This window comes from Thermobia domestica, chromosome 13, assembly GCF_964235325.1.
Source record: "Thermobia domestica chromosome 13, izTheDome1.hap1.1, whole genome shotgun sequence".
Taxonomy (NCBI): domain Eukaryota; kingdom Metazoa; phylum Arthropoda; class Insecta; order Zygentoma; family Lepismatidae; genus Thermobia; species Thermobia domestica.
Window position 1 is genome coordinate 96,854,155 of NC_137466.1, and position 25,350 is coordinate 96,879,504.

General features: G+C 33.5%; 1 protein-coding gene across 2 annotated transcripts in view; it reads left to right on the forward strand.

Moving 5' to 3' along the window:
* Nucleotides 1-25,350, forward strand: part of LOC145668369 (AP-4 complex subunit epsilon-1-like) — a 41,350-nt gene that overhangs the window by 5,036 nt on the left and 10,964 nt on the right. For both annotated transcript variants that reach the window (XM_081736148.1, XM_081736147.1), the window contains exons 2-7: nucleotides 647-842; nucleotides 4,525-4,721; nucleotides 5,371-5,529; nucleotides 11,712-11,845; nucleotides 16,124-16,716; nucleotides 20,261-20,981. In XM_081736148.1, coding sequence (XP_081592274.1) covers nucleotides 647-842; nucleotides 4,525-4,721; nucleotides 5,371-5,529; nucleotides 11,712-11,845; nucleotides 16,124-16,716; nucleotides 20,261-20,981 — 2,000 coding nt within the window. The remainder of the gene's footprint in view (nucleotides 1-646; nucleotides 843-4,524; nucleotides 4,722-5,370; nucleotides 5,530-11,711; nucleotides 11,846-16,123; nucleotides 16,717-20,260; nucleotides 20,982-25,350) is intronic.

Below are 25,350 nucleotides of genomic sequence, written 5' to 3' on the forward strand. Positions count from 1 at the left end.
TGTTTTGTATAGTAGTTACATTGAGTATACTTGTTAACTACGCTCTTTTCATTGTTTTTTCTGGCCACAACCGGCCTTCTTTGGTATTATATCCCTTTTATAAAGAGATGTACATAGATGATTTTTGGTGCAAAACCATGTATTGAGCATAAGGATCTCTTGAGCATTTCATGACTTATTCTCTTTTAGTTCTTTTTCGGCCATTATAGTCTCTTTTCTCTCTTTTTTAGGAGTGATTTACCACTTCTAGCCCTGTCAGCATTCCAAGAACTAGCCGAGCTGATAATTCCGTTGTTTTATCGTTAACTTTTAACTGATACTCGTCTAGAAGCTGGTCGTGTTCGAAAGCTTCACCAGAAGGGAGACAATGACACTAGTGCCAATCTGTTTGGGTGAAGATTTCAGTTCGTTCCATTAAAGCGATAAGACTTCGACTCCGTGTTGTTTTCCTGTAAAATAGGATTTATAGCAGTTGAGATCGGTATAGCTAATTGTTTTTATTATTAATTGTTTATGATAGGTAAAAGCATGAACAATTTTGTTTGAGCCATTTGTTTTGAAGTGTGCAGCTTTTGGGAACTAGGATAAGAACCTTTTGCAATATTGCTTTATTCTTACATTATAATTTCTTTTCTTTTATCTAAAGGAAGAGAAGAAATTGATCCAGGAAAGTTTGCAAATAGTGAAACAAAAGTTATCGGATCCATCGAGCAAACCTCTTATAATACGAAGCTGTCTAGCATTCATCATCTACAGTGAGCTTCTAGGGTACAAAGCAGACTTTGCATATATACATGCGATTAAATTGGCACAAACAAGTAATTTTAAATACAAAAGAATAGGTAAGTGCAGTATGTAAGTTAGTTTACATCTAATGTTTAAGACATACCACCATAAGACAAGTTTTTAGATGTTATACTACCTAGACACTCATTATTCTGCCATTTTGACTCTCGTCTGAAATACAAACCCATTTTTTATGACAGTGTTTCATACAAAAGTAAATGATATAGTAATGATGGTGGTATGATGAATTACACATTACCGTTGAATCTCAAATCATAATGCTGCAGGCAAATGTAAGCAACACCTAAGACTGACCTGCACCATCTTCGTCTTGTAGTTCATTGATTTATATAGGAAATTGTTTTTGTGTTTATTTTGAAACTTTTTTTGTGTGTGATTTTTGTGTATACTTTGTGAAAAAATAAATTCTGGTGTTATAATTTTAATATTTATTAATTGAAAATAATCTAGTATACTGTACCAATTAATTGGGACAAAGTAAAAGAAAATGGCTCGTTTTCAGAAACTAATGTATTATCTCTTGATATGCACCGATAAATCCCTGTATCAGTATGAAATTTGTTCTTTAGCAGAAATTACAGCCTGAATTTGTTTCGGCATTGATTCTACTAATGTAGTACACATATTTTCGACTTAATCATCATGGCACCATACTTCTATAGAATTCGTTATCATGCTTAATTTGATGGTACGTATAAGACCACTTTACCTAAATTTCTCCAAAATATTCCACAAGTTCTCGATTGAATTTAATTCTGATGAATTTCCAGCCCAGTCAAGGATATTTTCATAATGCATTGACATCTTGCACGGCAAGACCAATTTTGAATTGTAACAAGAGGTCAAGTCATGTTGAAATGTCCCGTCAAATGTTTACAAGACTGGAACAACCGTACTTCGTTATCTTTCAGAGTACTTGGATGAATTCTTCATATCTTCAATGGTATTAAGCTTCTAGTACTATATCCTGTGAAAAAGAAACCAAAATATTTGTTCCAGAGGATGTTTCAGGGTTTGACATGTCAGGTCTTAAATTTTCACACTTGCTTCATCTAACGATGATTGCTTTGTAATCCTGCAGAAATAAACTAGTTTCATTACGGGAAATCGTCTTACATACATCAACTGCCGATGATTTATATTTTTTGGCCGATGCTAAACGTTTCTTCTCCATGGCTGAAGCTTTATAGAAACAAAATATGTTCAAATAAGTATAACGGGCTATATTTTTTAAATGAAAGATTGAATTTTCAGAGAAAAAAAAAAAATCTAAACAATCTGACAAATTAAAGTAAATAAATAAAATTAGCCTTAGTCGCCGTAAGTAAATAAATAAAAGAAAAGAAAATGAAATAAAATAAGATATTCTTTGTTTTTAGGCTCAAGGCCACATGACTACGCAGTACATTCAAGATATACAGTCGGGTCAGACCTTTAACCGGACTAACACACTATGAAACTGCTGCACATTCATAAAACCCTGTACTCAAATTGGGCTATCGTGATCTCAGAACACCTCCGCTAGTTCAGGTTCCAAAACATTCTAAGTGTGGTTCGTCACAACACCGGTGCAGACAACTGGCAATCACATTAAAATTCCGAGAAAAAATAGATTATCTCAATTAATTTGTACAGTATAGTAGGCAATATATAAGTATAGTAAGTAATTAGTACATAATGCATGTTCATCTTGAAAAAGCAAGGGACATTAACTAGACTTAAACAAAAGAGAAAAATAATTCCGCTTATAAATCATTGGGCTTAAAAATAAAGATAACATAGATAATCAACACCGTTAATCATAAATGACTTCCAGATCATTATAAATCAGTCTATCCATTTTTTTTTCCTTCACTTCAAGATTTTGCAGCGTTGTAAACCATGAGATATTCAGTAAGAAGCTTATATTCATTTCTTCCGCTGTATACTGGTTAAAGCAATAGGGTACATTTTCATTACAAAAGTGATTTAATTTGTGCCTCCATATTGGTTCCTTTAGTTGTAGTTTTCCTTTTTCGCTGGGAACAAGTGTTCAACACATAAGCCCTAAAATTTACAATCATGTTGACAATAATATCTACCAGTGGAAGCCTTTTTTTTTAAAATATATATATAGGGTCAAATGGGGTAAAGGTGAAACAGGGAAAAACTGGGGCTATTTTGAAACACACCTGCTTTTTCAAAACTACGAGTTTGAAGTCTCAAAAAAATACGATTGAACAGTAAATTTATTGTTACATCTATTGCAAATATCACAAAAATTTTAAATATGACAGTTTTTGAAAGAAAAAATATAATCTGAAAGCATCCATTTTTCCACCAAAAAGATTTTTTTCTTGCAAAACTTTTGTTATATCTCGTATATCAAATGCCTCACTAACTAACTAAATATACATTCTTGTAGAGGATGTTTTGGGCTTTTCAGACCATGTAAGTGATGTTTGAAACGATGTATGGTGGAGGGGCAGCATGGATCAAAAGTCAAGGAGCTAGTATGAAACACTCTGTGGGGCTATTATATGAAACGTAATAACATTTAAATATATGAAGAACTGTGTGCTAATTACGATGAACAGTGCCACTTTGATGTTTTTCTGTGAAAACAAAGTTCTTGCATTTGTATTAAATCATCCAAGAAGTAGCAATGAAGAATGTCTTGCTGAAACTGCCAGCATCTTCTGCTTATAATAATTTGAATGACCCACAATATGACGATTTCATCAGAATGCAGGACGCTGGAAACAGAGTGCATTACACCAGGAGACTTTGTTCTTGCAAATTGTAAAGCATGCACCGAAATAGTACCACATATTGTTATGTTCTAACAGTATTAAAGAGTCCTACCTCGTGATAAATTTGTTCCAATGAAGTTATGGACCATAAATCAGATGTGAACAAGAAAACATTTAAACCTGTCGAAACTGACATTTCATTCATTAAAGATTTGGATATCATTGGCATTTTGCCTATCCCAACAATGGGAACATCTAGTGATAGATATAAGTAGTGTTTTGAAAAGATAATTCATGTGTTTCACGTGTAAAAGCTAGAACTGTTTGTAGGTATTCTAATAACATGGTAGACTTGGAACTTTCCATTGCTCTTTCAAAATAGCCCCAGATGCGTGATAACGAAAACCACCTGACTTATTTCCAAAGATGTTTGTCTAACGTTTATAGTGGTATTTTTTTCATGTTTTTAACCTAAGCAGCTTTTGCTGTACCCTCAAAAGTGTAATTTTTCGTTTCACAATTACCCTATAATAAAGAAAGAAAAAGAAGAAACAGTGAATTTAGTGGCAGCCACATTAGACCTGCAAAATTAAAACAATTGTGGAATTCCACATAAATCGTTAATTTGAACAATAGTTTTTTTTTTTTTTTTCATAAAAATATCGAGTTTACTCAGTCAACGAAAACTCTGTGTAAATTGTTCTTTCTAAGAAAATTAAAACGCAGTACGAGATGTAAAGGTGACGCAGGAAAAAAAAAAAAAACTATTGACATTGTTCCCAATGAGGAAGGAAATATACAATTAAAGGAACAAATTGGGAGGTACAAGGCAGGTATATATATATATATTTTTTTCATTTCCTCCTAGTTTGTAGTCATAAATTGTAGAAGGACTGTAAAGTTTGGATGGAAATGAGATAATTAGTCAAAAGAAAAATAATTTGTTTGCAGTATTTAATTATTTTATTTTTTTGTATGATTATAGGTTATTTGGCGTGCTCCTTTCTTTTGAGTGAGAAGCATGAGCTAGCAGTGTTGTTTGTGAATACCATAATACAAGATCTCCAAAGCAAACATTTACTAGTGATAGGGTTGGCCCTGGCAGCTACTTGTTCCTTGATCCCATCTGAGATAGCGCCTGCTGTTCTTCCTCTTGTACAAAAGAAACTCGAGCATCCTAGTGTAAGTTAATGTTTTATATTTTCCAATTCTCTTATGAAATTTAGCTATACTTTTCTGAATAAAAGATTAACGCCTATTTTTTCATTCGTTTGTTATATATTGTTAATTGTATTCAATACCCACTGACGTATGCGGATTTATTTTAACGTCTGTTCTTGTAAGAAAGATAGATTCCTGGTCAGTAGCAAGTTTGATTATTGTTAAGGAATTTTAGAATGTTTTTCGAGTTCTTAGTCATAAAATATTAATATTTGAGATGTGCAGGCACCAAATACAAAATCTATTTTATGTAATTGAGGACACGTCTTAACAAGGTGTCGTAATTTTTTGCCAGACTGTCACTGTTTTAGTTACGAATATTTTATTTGGAATGTGTTTGTTATGGCAGGATCTGTATTCAAATGTGCAAGGAACTTGATATGCTGACTATAACGCGTTATGTGGTAATTGTGTTTGGTTATTACAGTATGATGTATTTTCACTAACCTGAAAGTAGAAAAATAATGTACTTCTAGTAAGTATTGAGTCATGCAAAAGTAATACACAATATTTAAAATCCAAGGTCGTTAAAAGATTTCTAATGTATAGTACTATGAAACTCTTCTTTAAAATGTCTATGATTACTTACCTTGTTGCCTGTCAATTGTAGGAATATGTGAGGTCCAAGGCTGTGATAGTTATGCATCATTTTTTGCGGAAATATCCTGAACAGTCACTGAATTACGTTCCGCACGTTAGAGATCGCCTTTCAGACATCAATCCTGCAGTTGTTGCTTTAGTTCTGCAGTATTTGGAAGACGTGGCTCAGGTATGTAGTAGTACCTAATTTCATTGCTTTGCAACTGCAGTTGCTTAAACTGCATTACTTTTTTTTATACTGTATTACAAAGATAAATAAAGAAGTTTATAAAAAATACATGTAGAACATTTTATCTCTCTTTTTTTTTCTACAACTATCTAAATCAATGGCTAAGAATGCAATGAGGTTTTGGTATATAATGAGTTACTAGAAAATAGTAAAAACACATCACAATCTAGCGAAGTAAAGTAAATTATGAGCACTTTTTGCTTAAATACTTCATTAGATAGAATGCGGGACGGGAAGGGGGAAAAGAAAAGAGAAATGAAAATCAAAAAAAGAACTGAAGATCATCCAAGTGGGCGCCATGTTGGAATATAAGGTCACGTGGTTACGTGACAATGTTACCAAATTGTAAGTAAATGGAGTTTAGTGCAGAGAGATAAAACTAATTGGAAAGGCAAATGCTAAATTCATCATATTCCAAATTCAAAACGAATACATGCGACTTGCGTCACACCAGTCGCGTATACAGTTTCCTCACGGCTATATGGTCAGCGTACGCTTCTTTGTTGCAGAGACCCTCGTTCAACTTTCGATGAGAGCTCATGTTGTTCAGATCCTTGTTAAGCTATTGGTCCATGTCTCATGTAGCGTTGATGCTGAAAGAAACATTTATCTCCAATCCAACCAACCAGTCAACCTATAATTCCTTATATTTAGATACCGATGTTCCACTACTCTAAACAAACAGGTCCCATTAAATAGAATTAATAAACATTAATTCTATAGCATCTTTATTATTATTATTAAGGTATATGTTCAGTTCTCAATATTATTCAACTAATTTTCCTTTCGGTACACTGTTCTTAAGAATATGTGGAGATAATGCTTTTTCCACTACAGGATATAATTTTATTTCCGATCAGTAATTTTACTTCCTAAAATACACAGTTAAATATTTTGTTTTGATATAAGTCAAGTTAAAATTCTTTCCGATACTTCTATATGTAGAAATAGCTGCGTTCAACCTGCTTCACTGGGAGAAACTAAAGGAAATAAAAGTATAACTGAAAATTGCAAAAGATCGTGAAAATTTTAGTAATTATTAAAATATAAAATCGTATAAAATAAGACAGTTGTGCAACAATGAAAACTTTGGGAAATTAAAATTAATGCATGTGTTGAGTGCGAGCCGCAGCAATGAGAAATTGGCTACATTGCAGTTTAATGGACACTGTTGATCAATTATCTCAACTGATAAAAGACCCATCTCGCCCCCAAGTGCTAACTATGAAACCGATGAATAAAATACTAATTATTGTGCCACTTGCAAAAGAAATCCTCGGGTGGAGGGGCTATTGAAGCCATAACAGCGAATATTTAATAATAATAAATAAAATAGGGAAAAGAAAATAAATAAATGTAAGTAAAGAATAAAGAATGGAGCGCGAATATATCTCCCGAATGATGGACTACATTTCATATCACTATGGAAACGAATTATGATTTGGGATCTATCCTATGTTTTTACGTTCATTATCGACAGTTGTTGCTAAGACTCACAAATATAAATAAATTTCCTTCGACGAAGTTCGAAGAAATAAACCATTGATATGAATAGATATTCATCCCTGGACCACTACCCTTTTCTAATGTGGGCTCAAGATGTATTTACTAGTTATCAAAACGAATTATCATTGCCAAAAATGGTAATACCGAAATAATTAAAAATTTGGAATAATGTAGAATTTCGAATGAGTAGATGTATAGCCGAAATCTACTCATGGCTGAGAAAATACGCATGGGCGCCAACCATGTATCAGCTTTCCGTTTACGCTGATTCTCTACGTGTAAGTCATATGTGCATATTTATCACACAGTGAAGAAGCGTAGTAGTCCATAAGACTGGGGAAGAAGGAAAATAAATAGCTAACGAACACGGCAACAACACTGAATCACTCAATAACTCAAAATGATCAACTGTAAAGAAATGTCACGCAACGGAATTCTCATTTGAATTTTCATAGGAACAAAATACGGAAATAAGTGCTTCCAGGTTCTTGCCAAGGACAGCATTCCCCCATCCCATGGAGACTTCAATTCATTTATACTAATTTAATTTACACACATTCATTGTAGCACCGTAAGGCCTAAATATAAAGTTTGCTGTATTTCAATATTATCATCTAAATTCGTATAGCTTATAGTAAACAACAATAAAATAACACTGGGTTCAAAGTAGGATTATTTTAATGGTCGTAGATTGTCATGATATCATTTAACATATGTTTACATAGGACGTCATATGTCCACGAAAAAAAAAAATCTTAACATAGTTTTCCAATATTTTCTCAAAACTTCTTGGATTTTTTTATTGGGTACAGCTTTTGTATATACATTTTCCGTAGCGGTCAGATTAAATATTAAGCACAGTTTCACAATCTGCAGTTAATTCATTGAATTATATTATCCATATTTAAATTACAAGATTACATATACATGCAACTAATACATATCCATGCAAATTATAAACATTTAACCTGAGACAAATAGTAATTGGTGCCTATGTGGAGTTTCACCTACAACTACATATAAAAAAATTGCTAATTATTTTTCATTGTTTTTAATTGTAAGTATCTCGTGGACTCCCTAGGATCCCTCCGTGAGCTACGGATATATATTGGAATACATCTGTTTCCAATATGCGTATTGTTGTATATCTTCATGTATAGACAATCTAATATATTATTTAACTTATGACAGGTGCATTAATTCCCAGTTTAGCCAGCTAGTATCAGTTCCTGAAGAGAACACATATCAGGCTACATGTACATTCAAATCGAACAAACGTTATGATGATGTACACTCATGTCCAAAATTATTGTCGTATGTCTATAAATATGTTGTAGGAATATAATTTGATAACGAATTCGCCCGGTATTTCTTATAATGTTACTATGTGTATAATCGGCAAAGACATGTATGTGGCAAATTTCATGTCAAAAGAGCAGTAAATAAGAACAATAACACGAAAATAAAACTTTCTTGTCCATTTAGCAACAGTTTGTTTTACTCACTCTAATTTTCGTATTTATAATTCTTTTCCTATGAAATTTACCACAAATATACATTTCCCGATTACACACATAGTATCAGTATTACAAGTACCCTGCAAAATCATTATCGAATTATATTCTTACAAGAAGACAGTTATAGATATGGGACAATCATTTTGGACATGAGTGTACATGACGATGAAATACATTTATGGACATGAGAACATACGAAATAACTAATAAAACACAAGAAACCAGAAACTCCCTATATGCACCAATCACCAACATGCAAACATTCACTCACTCAGATAAACATGCACAATCATTTGCAGAAATTTAAACTAACCTACTAAATTTTGTCATTCCAACGTGCTAAAAGAATAATTCGGAAACTGTGCTGAAACTAAATCCATCTGTACCATATTATTTAATATTTACTTCTTTGCTCAATGCTTACTTGAAATCTTCATATTGTAATTTTGAATTAGCAGCCAAACTTATGAAGGGAGACATAAAATTCTAAAATTACTAAAATTTAGAGGCTACATCGTTCTTAATAACGCTGAACTTAATTGTATATGATATTAGGGAGAAAATCTAAGTAATGTCCGAACCAATGGCTAGGCTGCCCATGGCAGTGTAATCAAAGTTTAGCTACGAGCCATAGTTTGTTTTTGATTTCACTTTCGAAATTATACTAGCACTGGAATTAGTCAGTACGTATTACGGTTCAGTAACACTTATTGTACTAGTTATTACCTTATATCAGTTGTAGCTGGAAGGGAAATCTTGGTTTTTACACAAATTGATAACCGGATTATAAATAAAGGACACGCCTCCTTCCTTCAAACTTCATCACAGTACATCGAATTCATCCGCGTTTTTGTGAGCAACACACGATGATTATTTTTATGTCAAAATAGTCCCATGGTCTACTCAAGATTTTTCAATGTTTTCAATTTACAAGAAGGAATTAAATTACTTAATGGTTAACTTATACTATTTAGACAATTTCTGTAAGTATTTGCTAAAATAATTTTATCCTGTTTTATATAATTTTTATCCTCTAAAATAATTTTTATCCTGTACGCAAACAAATTTCTGCGTACGCTGTATCAACTAGATGGTGCTTCAACCTTTGCATTACATTTAAGAGTTACCATCAGATGTCGACACACATACGATTTAAACAAAATAGTCGCGATATTTGCTGCGTATACTTGAATATCAATAAATTATTAAATGATTGCACTAGATTTAATGAACATTTTATAACAACTAACCAGTTATTACCCCGAAAATGATATTTAATCTGTACTTTGTTCTATTCCTGTTAATCATCTTACAACAAGAGTACTTAATATTGTTTAATTTCTCTAAAATTTAACAAAATACAAATGTGTTTGTCTTCATTCTTTTCGTCTCTATTTTCTGCTGTTTAGATTGCAGCCCCGTGAATATTATTCATCCTATGCTTGTATATGAGTTTATTGTGAATTACTATTATTAATATACTTCGTGTCCCTTTCAGATTCGAAATATTTCTTTCATAATAATGATAATGTGCAGCTTCATATAGAGTATGCTAATTTAGTTATTGACCTAAATATATATTAAACACGCGTGTATAATTTCATACCCGCAACTGAAAATATTAGTTACCATGGTTACTGAATGGCATAATCTATTGTTGAAACGTACCACTTAAACACAGACTGGTACAAGTATAGAATAAGCGCTCCACTTAAATGCATTTGAAACCGTAATTTGAAATTACTGTTTCAACTATATTCAAAAATTAAGTTCAAACTGTTCTGCTGCTTTGTCGTTAAAAGGCATCATACAATAGGTAGAGTCATAATGAAGGTCCTGTCGCAGTATGTGTAAATTAAGAAATAAAGGAGAGTTAAAGAAAGAAAGAAAGAAAAAAAAAGAGTTTTAAAGTTCACCTTACTGTGCTTAAATGTAACTTATCAGATAACGCTGTTCTTTACCTTTGGGCTACTTTGTGAAATTATGTTCAGCCATTGATCGAGATAGCCATTTTCTAAGACTTTCCTTTTTTTCTTCGTCGTCGTCTTCTCATTATTAATCTAAAATTAGTGTCTTCTCCTGGTCGAAATGTGTCGAACTTGAGCAAAACTATTCGTTCTGTCATTGTTACTTCTTGATGACTCATCATAATATCTTCATCTTTAAACTCATTTTTCCATACAACTGTAGAAAGTAGAAACCTGTATATAATAAAAGCAGAAACAGTTCCATATCTATTTGTTAATATAAATACTTTTTTTTTTTCTGAAAATTACGAATGATCATAATTCTTCAGACAAAAAGTATTCTTGTTGCTAAGCGTATCAGGATATTGTTGTTTATAGTATTAATTATTGATTTACATTATAACATCACTATTGTTAAAAGAATTTTATAATTTGTGTATATTGTAATTTTGGATAGCTTTGTAAAATTGTAACCACTTCAAAAAATTGCAAATAATTCCTTCAAAAGCAAGCGAAAATGATAAAAGGAAAGAAGCGTTAAACAATGTGGTTTCGTGTTGCATTGATATATTCGTTACGCCAGCCCCCCAGTAAATGTTTCTTTTTTCCTAACTTTAAAGCCCACGTTAATATAAGTCTTTTTTGTTTGTTTGTTACGTTCAATGAGTAGATTAATTTGCACTGGGAAAATAGGGTTGCCAACTTTCTCCCGTTTTGAGGTTTGATTTAATTCAGGAGCTCATATCTCCCATGTCAAATAATAATAATAATAATAAAAATCTGTAACCAGTATTAACCAGTAAATAAATAGTATACGAGCGTATTGCTCACTTTGTTGGCACGAGTGTAGCATATCACATTGTCGTAATGCTGATTGTCTGGAGCATTCTAATACTAAAGGACACAAAAACAAAGACAAGTAAACACAGTTTTAAGAAAAAAACCTCTGTATTCTGCTATAATTTTATAGTTTTAAATCTACGCATTTTTTTATTCATTCATAATAACCATAAGTAAAAGTCGTAACAAAGTCTCTCCTACTTTTACAAAAATTAATAAATAAAGTTGGCAATCCTAGTGGAGAGATAGTAGATATGGAATAACCATTGCAGGAAATTAATTTCTTTTTCAGTTGACACCAAGTGCCTTAACGAATATCGTTCCTTCCCTTGTGAATATCGAAAGGCAAATAGTGGAAAAGAAACTGCCAGAAGAGTACAATCGTCATGCTTTACCTGCTCCTTGGATGCAAATCAGCATTCTCAGGTAATAAGATATGGACCGTCTCCGGTGACATTCATTAATTGAGGAACGTCATTAGGAAATGTATTTTTTCACTTGTTCAACAAAACTTTTTTTTACTACTACTACTACTACTACTACTACTACTACTACTACTACTACTACTACTACTACTACTACTACTACTACTACTACTACTACTACTACTACTACTACTACTACTACTACTACTACTACTACTACTACTACTACTACTACTACTACTACTACTACTACTACTACTACTACTACTACTACTACTACTACTACTACTACTACTACTACTACTACTACTACTACTACTACTACTACTACTACTACTACTACTACTACTACTACTACTACTACTACTACTACTACTACTACTACTACTACTACTACTACTACTACTACTACTACTACTACTATTATTATTATTATTATTATTATTATTATTATTATTATTATTATTATTATTATTATTATTATTATTATTTGTTCAGAAAAGGTCCCTCGATTACAACGGTATCATTAACAAGGTTGGAAAAATATTCAGAAGCTGCCACAAGTAAGTTTGCCTCAGTGTTGCCGTCAGTATATTTTCTCTTAGTTGTAGTAGAGTTCAGTTTTTATGAAGAAAGAAATGCAAATTTTATATTGCTTATGTTCGGATTTAGGAGATATTTCAAGTAATCAAAGCAAGAAAAATAAGATTCTTTACTCGCAAATTATATTAATTTAAAAACACGTTGGCCGCCATGTGCATAATTCTGATGCACAAATAGTATGGTGCTAAATACCGCGAAATATGGCTTGGCGGCTAACGTGTTAACATAATTCATTAGCATTTAGCATATTTTCTTATACTTTGTATGCTGCTTGTAATATTTTTTGAAAATTTATTTTCGTTTTTGATTCCAAGGGATTGACTTCTAATCGAATAAGTACAGTAGTTAGGGTAATAAAATGAAGGAAATATTTTCATTGAAATCCAAAGAGCGGAAAACGGTCACTGATCTCGCGCCTCCGGCTTTCCGCCCTGGTACGCTAACTATTAAACTGCATAGTCACAACTATTATGTTGCCCTTTATCTACATTATCAATGCCATAACTTACATCTGTTGTGGTTGGGCAACCCAGTATCTGTATATTAACAAACACTGTGACAGTTGAATTAGATATATACAGTGAAACCTGTCTATGTTGGCCACCATCCGTCCCATTGAAAAGTGGCCAACTTACAGAAAATAAATGTGATTGGTGTATTTTAGAATAGAATTTCTAGTATTATCTGACTGTAAAATTTTAATAAGCAATACCACGACATCTACTTTTAAATAATGTATATTGAGTGATCATAACAATATACAGTACTAGAAAAAAATACTACAGTATATTTAATATACGTACCTTTTGCTTCCTGAAAACTAGTCTGGTACACTAAATTATTTGGATGGAAAACACAACCACACAAACAACTATAAAATCGAAACATATGTACGCAGTTTATTGAAATTGGTATTGTAGCAAACTGAGCTATTCAGATTGAGAACATGAAAAGCAAAATTATAAATTCAATAATTTATATGCAGTTTATATGATGTTTTTCGGCAGTGACAAATATTTTCTGTAGATACCTTTCGAAAAGTAGCAAATCGGTTATTAGTAACAACTTTATTCATTGTGCTTCATTCTAGACGTATGTCTTTTATTCTTTTCTGCACATATGAATATTCTAATTTTGTAATAACTACCTCTTCTTAATGAGCTACAAGTCTTTCCCTTGAAGCGAAAGACGTTTAGAGAAAATCTTAAGGGAATTCATGTCTTAAAACCTCCGCTACCTTTCGACAAACAGTCACGTGCCAATAAATGACACTTGAGATGGTTAGCTTTAACCTTGAGAATTTTTCGAAATTACTGAAGCTCCCCACTGATGAAAGGAGCCTATATAGCTAATGGCTTTACCAAAACAAACAAGGTAAACAAATACGTACAACCATTTTCTGAACTCCTGTGCATGGTTTTTCTTATTCGCATCTTCCTTCACCACCCCTTTGTCAGGGTAGTATTCTGGCCATTGACCTCCAAGAACAAATTGTGGGAATCTATGCTTCTCTGTCTCTAGTAACAAATACAGAACATTTGGCTCTCATGCGGGAATACGAAAGAGTTAAGAAAAATAACAAAACGTATTCGCGTGGCCAAGATACACAGGTAAATTTATCATTATAAACATAGGATAAACATTACTTCAATGCGGCCATCTTTCAAGATAGACAGGTGGCCAATTTACAGAGTAATAAGTAACGAATGTCTTATGGGGAAAATGCAGGTTCAAGACGAACCAGGCCAAGATAAGCAGGTGGCCAACTTAGAGAGGTGGCCAAGTTGACAGGTTTTACTGTACCTTAAAAAATTTAAAAAAACGATATTTTAATACAATATATCGTTTACAAGTGTAAAATAAATTAAATGTAAGGAGAAAAAGGAACTTCGCTTCGGGTACACGTTCCAGCTGCTTTTCTTCTTGTTGAATTTCCTAAAGTTCACACCTATTAATTTTCTGTTTACAAAAAAAGAAAACTCTGTTGTTTTATCTATTTCTCATGTATATTGAGTTTAGTATTTCACGGTTATACTCTGTAGAGTAAAGAAGATAAATAATAAATACAAGTGATGTGTAATTAATTGTTATGAAGAAGTACGAGAAAACAGAAGAGGCCATAGAAAATCGACGGATATTGTCCACTACAAGCTTACATGGTTAGAGGTCGAATCAAGCTAATAAGGAGAGATATACATAATTTTTTGCAACTTTCGTTCAACCAACTAGAGCTTTTGTTACTGATCTACCTGACTAGTGGTGAGTCAATTGAAACAGCATCATTGATCAAGGGGAAGTAATAATTTTAGTTTATCTTAATAACTATTATGTTATGTTACGTTACGTGTTCCTGCAATTACAGTGCGACTTTTAATTGTTCTAAGTAATGTGAACAGCTAATGACCTCAAGACAACTGAACACTCGGGTAAAACGGAGGCCAGGATCATTTTGGATTAAAAGACACCGATTGGAAAGAATTGGTTAATTTATATGGCACAGTTTATTTTTCAGTCTCTTTTCGTATCGTGAAACAAAGTACTTGCTCAGCCTTATTTTAGTGACACTTCAAGATTCACCGTGTGATTGCTAACCTGAAAATTATAAACAAAATAATGCACTTTGTGATTCGTCTTATATACTCAAAGTTCAGTTGTAGGTAAAATTTTAGAATAGTAGTAAACTGGTATATTTTTGCCAGGGAAAGTTTGTAAGGATAAGACAGAACACGCAAATAATGGGATTTCTAGTTATTCTATAAAATTTTCGAACAGTAATTTTGTTTGTAGGTGTCGGTTCAGTTTCTTGTAAGAGTATGCAAATTAATTCATGAAATGAAGCAACTTCTCGAATGGATTGAAATTGCAAAAACGCGGAAAATATGATTGCAAAGTTTTGCCAAGTAGAATCAGAATACAATGTACTAATAGTGTAAAAGTAATGAAAATGTATGTGCTTCTTTTTCAGTGGTATCCAATTATAAAAGTGTTTAGAACAGAAACTTTGTAATAATTTCTATCATTCCACAGTAATATTTTGTTCATAAATGACCCATTGGACCAAGTGGCTAATGCACGTGGTCTCGGGTTCGATCCGCTGTGTGAATTCTAAGCTTCGGATCAATCCACAGTTTCAAGTAATTGTTAGGATCTCACTTTCAGCAGTAGCTTTTGATGTTGAAGAGGATGTTAAAACCCCCAGTCAAGGAATCAGTCAGTTGCTATATAAATATATGCTTTATAGTCCATTGATTTACATGAAGTAGTAATATTCTTTTTACTTTAAAATGAACAAAGATTTTTAATGATTTTATTAAACTTATTTTTTCTTCAAAGCTATTTAAATGTGAAAATTAAAATTGTACTACATATTATTAATATTTATAATTGAAATTTAATTAAAGTTGTTTTATATTTATATATATTAAAAGTTTATTTTTCAAGTCGAAGGACATTTAAAGAATCCTAAAGAAGAAAAAATAAAATAGAAGGAAAATAAAACTTCTGAAATCCCTGTTCATATCTAAGAAAAGAGAGAGTATATTTATATAAACAAATAAGCTGACTCGGAAACCAAAATTTGCGCAGGTATTTAACATCCTTAATATGTAGATTAAGAACATACAACTTGACTCGTGCTTTGTAGTTTACTCATAACATATTTTTTTGTTTTTTTCAGATTGTTCCGTTATTTGTATAATGCTGATTCAGCAGTGAAAAGTGTGGTTCCTTTAGTGTATGAAATACTTAAAACAATTCCATCAAGTGATTACATTGCTTATGCCGTTGTATATGAATGTGTTGTTACTCTTGTAACATTAGATGCATCCGAGAGCCATCTAGCATTGTTGTTGAACCATATTAGACACTTTTTGGTACATAAAAATAATAACCTCAAATATGTAGGCCTTACTCTGTTAGAAGTGATTTTGCAGCGTACTCCGATTCAGGTCTCCACTGAACACCAACAGATTGTTTTGACAGGCTTGGAACATCCAGATGAATCTATCAAGAAGAAAACGCTGACCCTATTGTGTTGCATGGCAAATCCACAAAATATTGAAGTTATTTGTGGGAAGATATATGAATATATGCAGACATGTGAGAACGAATATTTTCTCGAAGAACTCCTGAAGAGAATGATGGAATTAATGGAGAAATTACCTGTTAGATTTGAATGGTATATCACTACGCTTATTAGACTTCTGCCACTAGCAAATCGGAGTCAGAGCAAAATTATACAGAAGAAGATCAAAGTGTCTCTTTTAAAAGGCAAGTAAACTCAAAAGCGCTTAAATAGTATGTAAAATACGGGACAAGAATAAACGACTATAAACGCCATTAGTTTTAATGGGAATTTTGGTCGTTTATCCTTGTTCTGTCCTTTAATATTACATATAGTAGTCTTGGGATTATTAGATTGAATTATTCTAATTAACTGAATTCATGCGACCAAATTACACGTCAAGTTCAAAGCCAGGATCGAGAAATATATTGATGGGGGTTTAAATTGTATATGTAAAAAGCTGATTTTCCAAACTGTTAGTTATCAATTTATATATGTAAGTTTTATTTAGCTAGGATGCATATAATTATGAGCGTCAGTCAATGAATCTTTCCCTTTACTGTGAAAGGGTTTGAGGTAGAAAGGTAAAATTCAAACATATTATTAGTCCTTTTCCGTTGGTAGAGCGCTTACCTTTGATATGTGGGGTCCCTGGTTAGATGCCCGGTCAAGTAACTTTGTGGTGAACAACATCGTGTTCGTGGGTTTTCTCGGGTACTGTTGTTTCCTTCCACATTCTCATTCCACCAACTCTTCCATCATTCATTTCCTAAGCATCTGCCTCAGCCTGTCTTTCTTAAAGGCATAATCCTGGGACGTTAAATTGCAAGATTTACGTAGTCATCATGTAAAGTAACACACTTGTGCAACCAGTACTTTAGCTTCCACAGCTCTCTGTAGAACATGTTAGAGTGGCTAGAAAACCAGTGCACGACTTCGGAAATGACCTCCACATCTGAAGAAAAATCCTTCCTTTTAGCGATTTCTTCATTTTGGGAGACAAGGAGTCTGACAGTGCGTGGTCATGAGAATATGGCGCAAAAGGCAGTAATTGGTAGCCGAAATTTTGGGAGCATTGTCTACTAAGCGAATACCTTTGGTGAGTATGTCGCGGCACTTTATCTTCAAAGCACCACGAAGTTTTTCTAGCAGACCCTGTTACATGCACCAGTCATACTATGTCCGTAGGTTAGGTAATCAGTAAGTATAAAATTCTTGCAATCACAAAAATCGCTGAACAAGGTCTACCATCTCTCGGTTCACCTTCCAAACTCAAGCGTCCATTTTTGAGCTATCTCTTCCAAGGTTTAGCAGTGCTTAAGGATAGGTACATGTCACCATAAACAGTTTTAACTTCTTCATAGATCTCCTTGGCTTTCACCCCTTTCAGATGTAGTAACTTTATGATTGCTCGATATTCCACTTTTGACAGTTCCACACTTTCACTACTTCCAGATGCCATATCTGCAGCAGGTTTGAACCTAGAATGGTAAAGTTCATAATTAGTCTCATCAAACATTGGGTCATTTCGTACATAACTTCAATCTAACTAGCTACAGTATATCTATACAAGAGCAAAAACACATTGACAGACCTACATATTCGACGAAAGAACAGTATAGTTTCACGTCATTTTCATTTGGACTATCCTTTTCGTATACAGGGTTGCCAGATCTCCGGGCACTGCCCGGAGTACCTGGCTCGAAATACATTCTATTGGTCTAGGAGCCAACAAACTGAATCCACGAGCTAAATACTATATTGCTTATAATGAAGTAGTGTCATTTATGCCTTATAATGTATGTTGTACTTAGTATGCTGTATTTCTTTTCACGGTTGTGCCTGTATTTTCATGGGCACCAATGTTGAATGATTTGACAAAGGCGTGGATGAAACTGAAAGTTAATTTCTATGGAAAACGGACTGTACGAGTACAGTGAGTTTTCTGTTGTGAAATATAAGAAGGAGAAAGCAGCACCACTTAAATTGAGATCAAGTTAAATCGCTTTCACCCGAAATCGGAAATAGTATTGATGCCCTTTGGCCCGATTGTGCTCCTGGGTCCCAGGCTTATGACCCACAGTGCCTGATCCGAGGGTACTTAAAACTACCCCTCTAAATTTTGGCAATTCTTGAATTTTGGAAAGTGTTAAGTACAGGGATCCGTTCTTTTTCATAGGACATGGGTATATTGATGTACTCTTCCTAAATTTTGGAAGGGGTACATTAAATTTAGAAATCGCCAAAAAGCAAAATTTAATACAAAAAACAAGTGTTCTTTAGATTTCGAATATATATATATTTCTGTGAGTTTATTTGGTTCATTTCGTTGCATTTTATAGGCAAAAAATTGACAAAAATTCCAATTTCGAATGTTTTTGACTTTTATTCTCTTTGATGAGGCTTTTGTATTATATGATTATATGAATGAATACTGGGGTTTTTGTCTTTCCTGGAACATGAGTACATGTTTCTTTCAGATTTGGGAGGGGTACATAGGAACACGCCTTACATTTGGGAATTATCAAAAAATTAATATTTTCTAGGACTCGAATATATATTTCTGTCAATTTGGAGAGTCCCTCTTATCTTTTTGTAGGGATAAAAAAATGCCAAAAATATATGTAAGTAATATGTATTATCACGTGGTCGGATGTTGATCAAATTTATCATCTTTTATGAGGCTTTATTGCATAATATGATGTGGATGAGTAGTGGGGTTCATTCTCTTGAAGAGGACGCAGGTATTAGTGTAAACCTTATAAATTTTGGAAGGTTACATAAGATTATCCCCTTAAATTCGGGAATTGTTATAAGAATTTTCACAATATCCCATCATATTCAAACCATAGGATTTACGGAAAACTTTTTCTAACAACATTTTCAGAGATTGATAAAAGGGAGAAAAGTTCAATTCCTATCCCTCCTACCCCCTCTCTCTCACTTAGAAGTCGAATTTCGCGGAGCAGTCTTTTTGTCCCTGGGGTGTATATGCACAGTTCAAAATTTAAAGTTTCAATACCCAATAGTTCCTGAGATGTGGTGAAAGAAAGAAAGAAATTATAGTCTCTTTTGCGAACCTTATCTTAATTCCAGCTGAGGGTCGAAGGAAAATATTACTACAAAATTTCAAATTTCTACGCAGCTCAACAGTTTTGGATGTTTAATGATGATGATGAGAGTCAGTGGGTTGATATATAATAGCATGTGAGGCTACCTACTAATACATGTTGTATATATACCAAAGAAGTATAGAGCACTCATCATTCAAAACTTCAATATCGTTTTCACAGTTTTTAAAGACATTTCGGGCTTCACCTAGGATACCGAAACGAGTATATAAGGAAAAGCAAATGAATGGTAAGGATAAAGATTAAACAAACCAAAATTTGAAATTACCATTAGACCGCATGAATGTTCTTATTCATTGAAATTTTGAGTGGTGATATTTGCGAACAGCGGTTCATTCCTAATACAATCTTAACCTGCCGCGTCACACATGGAGTGTCAGTTCTTAGTGGCTAAATTATTTGGATTTCCGCTTTTATCATAGAAGATCCGGGTTCAGTTTCTTGTGGGAGCTTATATCTTTCTTGTCTTAAATCAAGGTAAGATCTTCGTGTTTGGCCAGTGCTGAAGAGAGATGTTAAACTTAAAACAAACATTAAATGATATTTCTTTCATTAATTTCATTGTTATTGTGTTCTTCATTGTTGCTGTATTCATCAAATAACTTTCCGTACTTTACAGGAAATGATTGTAGTGGAGGTAGCGGAGACGTTGGAGCAAAAGTTAAAATCTTACAAATTCTGAAGAAATTTTCTGGGACCAAAACTGCAGCCATTTCAATTTTAGAGCTGTATGTATGGGTAGCTAGTCGTTTCTATATGCTGGAAAGTGATTCGAAATCTGAAAATGTGATAGGTGACCTAGTCGAACTTGGGAGAAAAGTTATGCGAAATAACAAAGATATGCCTATTGGTGTTCAAGAATTAATTGAGTCAATTATAACTGCTTTATCTGTGATAGTTACTGAAAAAAATGATAGTGTTCCATGTTGCCTTAAAGAGTTTTTGCTTGAAGCCTTAAATACCAGGAACATATATATAATGGACAGAAGTAGGGAATTGCTACAAATGTTAAAATTTACCAAGTTTATTACAAGTGTAGCGAACGAACAACAAAGTATCAATGATTCCCTGGATTTTACTTTGTCTTTCTTGGATGACTATGTTCTAAGAAGTTTGGAAGGAGAGGGAAAACCGTATATACCACCGATTGGAGGGTTGCTACAAAATCTTGCAGGCAGTCCTGTGAAAAGTCCTTTGTCTTCAGCCCATTCTTCCCAGATTAATTTGCAGCCATATGGACAGTTGCCTGAAAGCCCTTGCCGAGCCTCAAGCCATGGATCAGCAGGAGCGCGAACTGAATCTATTAGCTCTGCAGAATCTCTGACATGGTCACTAAAAAGGTGAATATTGAGTTTATTTTATTTAAATAGTTTTATATATATGTTTTTTCTTATGTGTTAGAAAATAGCTCACCAACATAAAATCATGAAGTGAATGGTGGGGCTTGATTCTGAATAATTGAATAGAACTTACTTTATCTTGTGAGGATGGGGTAGTTGAACTATATAGTAGCTCCAAAGACGTACTGATCAAAATTGGTTCCAAAGATTATTTCAAATAGAATATACACATTAATAGATATATTTAAAGCAAGAAGATGCGGAAGGTTAAAACTAAAATGGAGCCAGTTGTTTTATTTCGACAAAATTGATTAAATAAAGATGATAGAGTTGTATGTAACTATTATTCTAATGTGAGAAAAACTATCTAAGAGTTTCCGGAATGTAGCACAAAATAGGAAAACTCATTTGAGAATATCGTAAATATCATAAATAAATGTAAGTAAACGTAGGAGCAATAATGAAATGAATGTATTACATTGACTTTAGGTCAGAGCTCAACCTCATCATACGTTGAACTTAATACTTCAAGATTTCAAATAATTATGTTCATGATTATGAATGTTATAATCATCGTTTATATTTTCAACTAGATGAAATGTCCTTTGCATGGGAAGAATAGGTTGTGGAAAATATTTGAATCCTTTCCCTCGCTTCTCCCTTATAATGTATATTTGAATGGAAATGAAAGAGGATAACAAACTATGTCGACTCGAGTGCTGTATTTTTTTAAATAATATCAAACGATGCAGCCAGAGCTCCTTTGTTGTTAGCATATGCGCCTTTTGCGCAGGAGACCCGGGTTCTATTCCCCATGGGAGCTCATGTGGTTCGGATCCTACGTTAAGCTGTAGGTACACGGCTCATGTAGCCTCAGTGGTAAAAGGGACGCTAAATTCCAATCAAACGGTGAAGCCATTATTCCATAAATTAGATTAGAGGATTCTCTATGTTAACTTAGATTACATTTTCCATACATAAAGATCTGGTAAGGAAAGTGTTGTTTAAAAATAAAAGAACGAAGGCGGTGAAAGTGAATATTGATAACGACAACTGTGAACTTTTTCTTTCGTTTGGTTTCTTATTCTGTGCAGCGTATTATTTTCCTGTGTGTATTCGTCTGTATCTTTGAGGATAATCAATTTGAAAGAGATTTAATACATTTCAGTTTGGCTTTTGACGTAGGATAGTATGAGAAGTCCACTTCATTCAAAAATTCAAAGTCCTGCCGGCTCTATCCGCCATTTCTATCCGGCTGCTGAAGTCGTCTGCTGTGAATTTTACTGGGCGCAGCCATATTGGTTACAAACAAACTGTTGCTTGCGTGGTTTTAAGGCAGTTTCAATGGCGTTATATTGAAACTGCTGAATCTTGTGAAATATTCTCAATATAAAACAACATAAATGTGTATGCTGAAATGTCTGATTTAACGAATAGCAGTGAATATATTTACTTTATGCGTATATGAAGCCTATATTTTATCATATGAAACAAAATTATTCTACATTTTATTTACTGCAATCGCCGATAACTTGCTGGACAACAACCGAGTAACAATTCTAAGTATGTACATGAGCGTCCCTTAATAATAATTTTGGATTGAGTTTAATTAAAATTACCTAAAATTGTATGCTATATACTTTTAGCATATTGCTTGTTTAGCTTCAGTGAAGATGTTTAATATGGAAGAAAGTTGATTTTTTTTTTTTTTTTGTTTGTTTTAATTAGGGATCAGATATTCGGAACGAAAGAGTACAGCGCTAGAATAACCAATGTATTTTATAACATACAATTACGGATACTTGATCTCAGAAAGTTAACATCTCTTCATGGAAATGGTTTCCTAATATATTCTTCATTCTTTTGTTAGCAGGTGTTCATTCCTTGCTCGGCTCTGGTGAAGTTGAAATGCGTCACCAGAAATAATCATTTAAAAAGTATAATTCTCTAACTATCATATCTAATGTCCTAATTTTATCTGAATTATTATTTTCTTTGCGTCTGCCACGAACGGCGTACAGATTTGTAACTACCTGCATACACATGTATTAAAACTCATAAGGAAAACACGTACCAACTTACGCTGGGTGGTCACTTCACGTAACACAGCATTTATGATAATTTGGGGCATCTTGAAGCTAGAGCGCTGATAAGGATGCATCTGTAGGGAGTAGGCAGATCAGTGAAAATGGATATGTTTGTAAAGAAAGAAAGACAGGTGCGAAAAGCATACACCGACCTGGACTAACTAAAGTGGATTTGGGCAAGGTTCTAGAACACAGGTCCCCGTTCCCATTTGTCTGTAATAAAGACAGAAAACAACTTGCCCTTCGGGGCTCTAACCCGCCTTCACTCGCTAACGCTCGATCGGCAATACTGTTTGAATTAAATATTAAACTTTGGTAATGAAAGGAACCAACCTAACTACTAACCTATATGGGGAAGGGGGGGACCTGGGCTCTAGAACCTTTCCGTGGATTTGCATTTGAATTTCTTAGTAACCATGACGCTTTCTTAACACTGTTTTTATGTTCTCCCTCTGCATAAATAATTTTCTTGCACATAACTATTTTCGTAGATTACCAGATTTTTAGACGTAAATTTTTAAAAGATGATCCTGTATTCTTCATGCGCACTTAACGTAGATCGATAGGATGGAGCAATTATAGTTTAGGTAAAACGAAACAGGACAAATTAACAAGTCCGGTTTAAACTTTACTATATTGCCTGTACTATACTCTTAAGAACATTAATATTGCAGTAAGGTATAGTTAGGTTAGTTGTGCTTAATTAAATGCGGTTGTCTTACATATATGTGTAAACGCCGATTTACCAGTTTAAAAATCATCCATTGCCTGCTAATGTCAATTGAAATTTTTACACATAATTTATATGTTACCACAAGGGTAAAATTGTCATCGAACTTGCGCTGGTGAGGTTCGGAAAGAGCGGAGGCAGGCGAGTATCACACTCCATGCTGGGGCAGGCATTGTTTGAAGATTATAGTGTCTTTAAACGTATGATTCAGTTATCAGTTTACTAAGAAAAGTTATTACAGTGTTCTGAGTATTAATATATATTAAACAGTTAGCGAAATTAGTCTAAAATGTCACAAACATAAAACAAGCGAAAAAGACAGAGCAAGGGTGCTTTTGGTAAAAATATGTGTATTCTAATTTCTTCCTGGTGGCAGAATGTGCAAGGAGAGAAAGTGTCCCTCAAAAAGATTGAGTATATTTGTTCGCCCAATAAGTAATTAATCGTTATATCGCTTGTTGTGTAGCGTGGCTTTCTTATTGTTTCTCTTTAATATGTTATGTAGTACAATATTTCTAATTTGATTTGATTTCTTAATAATTCTGAAGTCTTACATCCGAAAGCGGAACAAATCATTTTCAGAGGCGAGTACCATGTAAACTTCTTTATATAACGCGCTCACAGCTGATTTGTTTGTAACCAGCTAGCTAAACAGGAAGCGGAAGTGACGTTTTCTGCACCAGCGTATTAGTGGTCTTACCTACAGTAGTTGCTACACTAGGTGAGTGACTTAAACCTGCCCTCGACCTGAAGATTAGATAGATACGTGCGTTATAATTCTCTTTAGTGCAGTTCTGCTCCGTTAAATTCACTATTCCGCTACGTTAAAAGTTGTTTGGAGATATACCCAAATGATTTTTTCTTCGAATTTATCATGTATCTGGGAAGATGTGGAATGGTTTTGACCCATATTCGCATGGGTGAAAGTAACTTAAGAGGTATTCACTTCTAATTCGAGAGGTTCCTGGTTCGAATCTAGGCCATGTGAATTTGGGGATAACATAGTAGGTTTCAGTGGGGTTCTCCCGATTCTTCCATATTTTTCATTCCACCAATCCGTTTCAAACAATTCGGTTGTATTTATCCCTTGTCTTCTTGTAGGATGTTTGATTTCATTTCCATATAGGCGATACATGTCAGTTCCTTTGTTTCTTTGTCATTATCTACAGCGATGTAATTATTACCATCTGATTTTGCTTCTATGCCGTATGCCGGGAGACAGAAATAAAAATTATTTAAGATCATTGAAATGTATGAATTAAATAATTCAAACAGAATATGCAATATAGTAAGAAAGAAACTATAATTAGAAACGTATTAATGGTAAAATCTGTTTATTCTTTCCTTCCTTCTTTCCTTCTTTCTTATTGAAAAATGTAACAGTACTTTGACAGTTTGGGACGTATTCGTGTTTGAGATTTTGAACACCGGTTTTACCACATATTGAAATTTGAGGAGCACTGACAGAAACAGTTTCGGATTCCGAAAATCATATTTATTTGTTTTGAGCAGAAATAAAAGTGATATTTGATCATCGTGTTTTCAAGTACTT